Source organism: Papilio polytes, unplaced genomic scaffold (genome assembly GCF_000836215.1).
Source record: "Papilio polytes unplaced genomic scaffold, Ppol_1.0 DF824047.1, whole genome shotgun sequence".
Classification (NCBI taxonomy): domain Eukaryota; kingdom Metazoa; phylum Arthropoda; class Insecta; order Lepidoptera; family Papilionidae; genus Papilio; species Papilio polytes.
The window spans coordinates 5,148,484-5,155,159 of NW_013525157.1; the positions used below are offsets into that span (position 1 = coordinate 5,148,484).

The window sequence follows — 6,676 nt, forward strand, 5'->3', positions numbered from 1 at the left end:
TTTGAAACATGTGACGCCGAACAAATCACTAGTTTCGTTACGTTTCTCGAAAATGACGTAACGACTCACGCCTACACCCTACCCGTCCTTTACCTGGCTGACTGTGAACGCAAACAGGCGCCAATAAGTGGCGCTTGCTGTCTCAACTGTCTAACTGTACTGGCCAAGTGTGTACTGGGTATTATTTTTATGGCCTGGTTACAAGACTATTAAGCCATGTCAAAAAAATAAAAGGACGACTGTTGTTTTTTTACGTTTGGTTCCATATGGGCTTATGATGTTTTGAACAGAATACTTGGCTTTTTGTAAATTAAGCAATAAAAAATGTATTAACATTATTTGTTGGGCGATAAACTAATAAACATCTTTGCGGTCGTTTGAAAGCTGAAGTTCAAAGACAACATATCTTTTTTAATCTATTTCCAGTTTTTCGAACGGTTTTAAAAACACCTGTAATCTGTGGTCAAAAGTCTAAACTGTAATGTATTCGGTAATTATAGTTTTAGTTATATATTTGAAAAAATATTAATATTGTTAAGGTTAATCGTTCCTTTTTCGCTAAGTTTCGATTAAACGGATATTCCAAAACTAGAGCAAGTTACATTCATCTTTAAAACTAAGTTATCTGTAACAGGCATTTTTAGGTTGATATGGCGTTGACATGACATTTTAAATGATGGTGAACTGCCATGGCTGCGGCGTATGTATGTTATGCTTATCTATAAACTTGTTATGAATGTAATATAATTGACAATATTTAAGAATATGACTACCTACCAGAAATTTGTGTCTGACTATTGCAAGACATGGGAGAAATCAGGAAAAGAACAGTTGTAAGTAATTTTTAGACAATTTTATCTCCCCTTACCACATGTTTGTATAGTTTATGAATGGGTACTCGTAGTACGCATATATTTAACTACATCCAAGAATCTTTTATCTCTACAATTCTACCACTGGAAATCGTAGAAGCATATGTTTATCTTCTAACATATTTATCATAAAAAAGGTAGCATTGGAATATAATCTTATTATTGATTTACGATATTTACGCAAATTCAAATACTAGTTGATTGAATATTAGTCCTTCAATATTATTATATACTTAAATTCAGTTGTTTATCAAAATTTGCACTTCCTTATGTTGAATTCTGACACAGATACGTCTTCATAACTTCGACAATCTTGACAAGTACACTTTTCTTTTTCTAAGAACAGGTAGTAAAAAAAGGGAAATATAAAACATTAAGCATGTGCTTTAATTTAAGTCATTATTTGTCGTTTCATATGAAAAAGTAATTATTGTTTTATGACAATCCAATGTTTGGTATTTAATAGTTATTCTTAGTGAAAATACTTCAAAAAGTGGCTATCTAAAGTCTAACATTGTCATCATCATCATCATCACCATCACCAGTAGACTATGTCTCCACTGAAAGGGTCGAAGTCTACCCTAAGTTAGGGGTGACTAGGCCTTGGTCAACCACCCTGGCCCATTGCCGGTTGGTTGACTTCACACATATCTATAACCTTCTTCGCCAATATGTGTATGTTTTCCTTCACCTCCAAAGTACCTTGTAACATCCATCCATCCATCTCACTTTCTCAATTGTAATAGTAAGTTTTTGTATCTGTTTCATATACAATAATCATGTGTAAATTTTATTTTCAGTATTAAAACAGTTACTCAATATGTTAAAGATGAAGGGAAAACCCCATTGTTTAGTAAATCAGGAAAGTTGTCAGGGTTGTCACAAAGCATATATGATGTATTGCTTTGTGGTCTTCGCGGTAACTTGAAGAAGGATGCTGTTGTAGCTATACTTCATGATATTACTGTAAGCAATTTTTATGTAATTTTTTTTTTAGTTTGATGGAAGCTTGTATGTAAATGATTGTATCTGACAGTATTGCTGTTTATCAATCTTTTTTTTTTATATTCATTGGTTTATTTCCTATTTTTGTAAATTATAATTCTTTTTTTAGACTCTACATGCCGACATACCCTCAATAATCTTAGATGTTACATGCATACTTGATGCAGAAACTTGCACAGATGTGCAAAGTGAAGACAGAACAAACTTTTGTTACATAGTCAGAGAATTAGAATCTTTTATATCTGATAAATTACTTAAGGAGCGACTTGAAATTGACACTTTACAAGATGTTGGGACATTGAAAAATAAAAACTTTTATACTAAGTTTATTAAAATAAAAACCAAGTTATAGTAAGTACTTCAATAATTTTTTTAAAGTTAAAATGTGTTCAAAACAATTGATACTAATGTTTATTTCACTTTCTAGTTACAAACAACGTAAGTTTAATTTGTTTAGAGAGGAAAGTGAAGGATATGCAAAGTTAATTGTAGAATTAAATCAGGAAATCACAGAAGACACAGAATGGAAAACACTATTAGAAATAATTCAATCTTTAATAGGTATGTAGTTATTATAATAATTCCAATTGTGTCTTGTCTATAGTTTTATTAACTCTTGTATCCTTGCAGGTTGTTTTAATTTAGATCCAAACAGGGTTCTAGACATAATATTAGAATCTTTTGAAGCTAGACCTCATCTAGATAAACTGTTTATATCTCTTATTAAAAATTACATGGTTGATCCACAAGTTATATCCGAAGTTTTGGGTTTTAAACTTGGAAATATGGAGGTACTTGAAAATTATAAGGAACCACCTTCTTTAATGACTATAATAGCTTTATTGTTGCAACATGGGGTCATCTCTTTGGATGATATTTATCCATGGGTAAGTTAAAACTATTTTTATTATTAAAATATGTTATAAGAGTAACAACAGTTGTTACAATCAAAGCTTCTTGGTTTTTATAGTTGCGTCCCGACGATATAATAATGGCTAAAGAAGCTGAAAAGGAGGTGAAGTCAGTACAGGACTACATTCGTAAACTGAGTATTGTATCAACAAAAGGACCACAAGCTAATGGATCCACTGATTTTATTGAAGAGAAGGCAGATCCTCAGGTAAGCTAATATTCACAACAAATTATAATAGATATTGATTAAGATTGTAATATAATCACAACTATATTAACTTGAATATTCTTATCTGGATAACAATGTATTTTCTTTTGAAATGTGCATTCATACATTTTGTTGTCTATACTAATATTATAAAGAGGAAAGATTTGTATTTTTATATGTATCATTAAATTTAAAAACTACTAGATGTTTGGTAACAGATGGTATACTTATTAACTTATTGGTATATCTTTTAATGCTGCAAGAAGTCGCGAGCAAAAGCTAGTGTACAATATGATTGTATAAGATGATTTTAAGTAAAAAAAACAGCAGATTTATATATCTGGTATTGTTCAATAAGGTGTTTTTAACAGGAATACTGGAGTAATCAGAAGTTAGTGTTATGCGAGGCGTTGCTCAAGGTGAACGCGTGGCGCGAGTTCTCCGCACTGTCGGCGCGGCTGCCCACTACTGGTATGGCACCTCGGCCCGCACTGGCTCTATGTGCTATGTTACATGCACTCATAGAGCCACTCTATCGAACGTAAGTTAAAAATCTTTAATATTACTATTGTTACCTTTCAAATATCTTGGCGGCCTAATGTCATAGATGTCTAGTTCCCTCAATTTGAATCCTGCTACACTTTAAAATCTTCTCCATGTAGTTAATTGTATGAAGTTATGTGAAAGGAAGTTAAGTTTCTATAAAGGCAGGTGGAAATTAATATATTAACACTTCAAAGTTTGTGACTTCTGTGTTTTTTTTAAACTTATTTTTTGTTTCCAGACATTGCCGTGTAGCACCAAAAATAATAGGAATACCAGTACCACCATTGAAATCTAATCTCGCTCCTAGAGCTTGTAAAACCTTCCTAGATATGAAGGAGACCGTCATCCCAGCTTTGATAATATTGGGGTCGTCTTTACATCACGATCCTGTTTTAATGTACAAAGTATGTTAAGAAAACTATACAATTGATTGTTTTTAAATATATCTATGTGATTTGTAAGTTTTAATATACGCTTATTGTTCAGATAATTCGTATACTACGAACGTCTCGTTCATTGCTCGAAGATCCGTTGCATTATGAAGCTATCACTGTACTGGATGCAGCAATTCTTCCAGCTCTCACACTTATGGAGGGAAATTGTTGTATGGCCGAAGAAGTGTATACTTTATTGAAGCTTTATCCATATCAATGCAGGTAAATTATAATCCAACAAATTTGTTATAAACTTATAAAAATGTTGAATATGCATATGTGTGCAACAATATCAGGGTTACCTTTATTAATTTTATTTCCCATGTGTTCTAGGAATATTTTTATATAAACTTAAGACAAAAAAAAAAATATTGTGTAAAGTTTTCTTATCATTTGTGTTAAAATTCAATTATTTTCAAGGTATTGTTTATACTCTCGCTGGAAAAACGAGTCTGGTGAAAAAATACCAGCTCTGATGCGTGTTCGAGGTAATTCCTTGCAAAGAATCAAGCATATCATGAAGCGTGTGTCGAAGGAGAATATAAAACCTCAGGGACGTTTGATTGGCAAACTGTCTCATGCTGCACCGGCTTTCCTCTTCGATTATATGCTTCTGCAGGTATTTATAATTGTAATTTCTAGTTTCTATACAACACTATAGCTTGTCTACTCTATTTATCTAGCTATAATTGTGAGATGGTTGATGAATATGGAAAAAAATGTGTTTGAAGGCGAATGTGGATTTTTAAGAGCGCTGACGCTTTGCTAATATGGCGAATTATGGTAGACATTTGCTTGTTTGCCGTTTTATACAAAGAAGAATCAAAGAAAAATATTCTATCTTGTAAGATTACATACAGTTGCTCGCGACTTCCTTTACGTAAAGTTTAAAAATGTAGCCTATTGTTACTCAGCGATTCAAGCTGTACAATGCTAGCTTTGTGATGGTGATAGAATTTTTGAAATGGACCCAGTACTTTTTGAGTTTTACCAATACATGCCAAAATAAAATTTTGTCTTCTTTATATTATTTATAGATAAGTAAACTACCTTAAATGGGATATTTGCATGTTTGTGTATTTTTAATACTGTTCTTGCGATAGTGGGTTCGAATACCGTTATTTGACTAATGCCAAGTAACTATGTTTTTACCTGAAATATGTATAAGAAATATTATAATTTTCAGATTCAAACATACGACAATCTGATTGGTCCAGTAGTGGAATCATTGAAGTATTTGACGTCATTATCCCTTGACGTGCTGGGCTACTGCCTGCTGGAGGCGCTGTGCGCGGGCAAGGGCGGCGGCGGCGCGGCGCACCCGCCCTGGCTGCAAGCGCTCGCAGCCTTCGCCGGGGCAGCCTTCAAGAAACATAACATTGAACTGACCGCTCTACTGCAGTTTGTTGCCAACAGACTAAAAGCACAACAAAGGTATGTATATCTATACTATGTATATGTATACTAGCTTTCGCCCGCGATTCCGTCCGTGTGGAATTAAAAAAACAAAAGTGTGTAACCTCCGTGTTCTTCCTGGCTAACCTTATATCTACACCAGATTTCATTGAAATCCGTTCAGCCGTTAAGGCTACAAACTCTAACAAACATCCATCTATCCATCCACCTAAACTTTCGCATTTATATTAGTATGAGTATTATTAATATGTTTGTCGGCTATCCTATTTAAATAATTTCACTAATTACAGGTTATATTTATTCTTTTGAGTCTATCAGCTTAAAACAAATTGCTATCCCTCTTATTTTTGTTAAAACTGATGTAAGTGTATGTTAAAAACCATGGAACCTATTACTGTCATCGGCATTTGTTTTACTTTATAAGAACTTTTACTCGCGTTTTTGTCTGCGCGAAAAAGTAGTTATGAAAATAGCCTATGTTACTTACTGATTTTTTTTAATGGGCTTAGTACTTTTTGTGTTTATTTGTTACATACAAAAAATACAAATTTTCCCTCTTAATAATATTCTAAGTTTAGGTTTATATTTCCGACTTATTGTATAATCCTTGATAGTGATAATAATTGTCTTTGTTTTATATTTGTCTGTTCACAGTCAAGATTTATTGATTTTGAAAGAAATTGTACAAAAGATGGCTGGCATTGAAGCCGCTGAGGAGATGACTCCTGACCAACTAGATGCTATGGCTGGAGGTGAACTCTTGAAAGGGGAGGTAAGAAAGTTTAATATTTTGGGTCATAGATGATCAATTTAATTGAAGTTATTTTATATATGTATCCTTGTTTCTTCCAGGCTGGGTATTTCTCTCAAGTTCGTAATACAAGAAGATCTTCAGCTCGTCTCAAGGACGCAGTGGTAGGCAACAATTTGGACATCGCTCTGTGTATACTATCAGCTCAACAACGCCATTGCTGTGTGTGGAAAGGTCTGTGATATATGATATAATAGCTTTTGCCGCGGCTAAGTTCTCGTGGAATTAAAAAAAATAAAATAAATTAATGTAGCCTATGTGTTCATCCAGACTATCCTCTACATCTATGCCAAATTTCACTCAGATCCGTTCAGCAGTTTGAGCTACAAGCTCTAATAAATATGCATCCATCTGATATTTCTCATTTATAATATTAGTAAGATTGTTATCAAGAACTGCAATCTGTACATGTTTTTCCGTTTTTAATGAATTTTACATAGATATGAATGTTGGAAGTTTCATATCTGTATGT

General features: G+C 33.1%; 1 protein-coding gene across 1 annotated transcript in view; it reads left to right on the top strand.

Annotated features, from left to right (window-relative positions):
- Nucleotides 1-496: 496 nt before the first annotated feature.
- LOC106100361 (THO complex subunit 2) overlaps nucleotides 497-6,676 on the top strand; it is a 15,672-nt gene continuing 9,492 nt past the window's right edge. Inside the window, exons 1-13 of the mRNA XM_013279189.1 lie at nucleotides 497-833; nucleotides 1,673-1,838; nucleotides 1,987-2,228; nucleotides 2,305-2,438; nucleotides 2,508-2,764; nucleotides 2,848-2,997; nucleotides 3,369-3,538; nucleotides 3,782-3,947; nucleotides 4,030-4,199; nucleotides 4,398-4,596; nucleotides 5,164-5,411; nucleotides 6,048-6,165; nucleotides 6,246-6,378. Of these exons, the coding sequence (XP_013134643.1) occupies nucleotides 766-833; nucleotides 1,673-1,838; nucleotides 1,987-2,228; nucleotides 2,305-2,438; nucleotides 2,508-2,764; nucleotides 2,848-2,997; nucleotides 3,369-3,538; nucleotides 3,782-3,947; nucleotides 4,030-4,199; nucleotides 4,398-4,596; nucleotides 5,164-5,411; nucleotides 6,048-6,165; nucleotides 6,246-6,378 (2,221 nt within the window). The 5' untranslated portion in view covers nucleotides 497-765. The remainder of the gene's footprint in view (nucleotides 834-1,672; nucleotides 1,839-1,986; nucleotides 2,229-2,304; nucleotides 2,439-2,507; nucleotides 2,765-2,847; nucleotides 2,998-3,368; nucleotides 3,539-3,781; nucleotides 3,948-4,029; nucleotides 4,200-4,397; nucleotides 4,597-5,163; nucleotides 5,412-6,047; nucleotides 6,166-6,245; nucleotides 6,379-6,676) is intronic.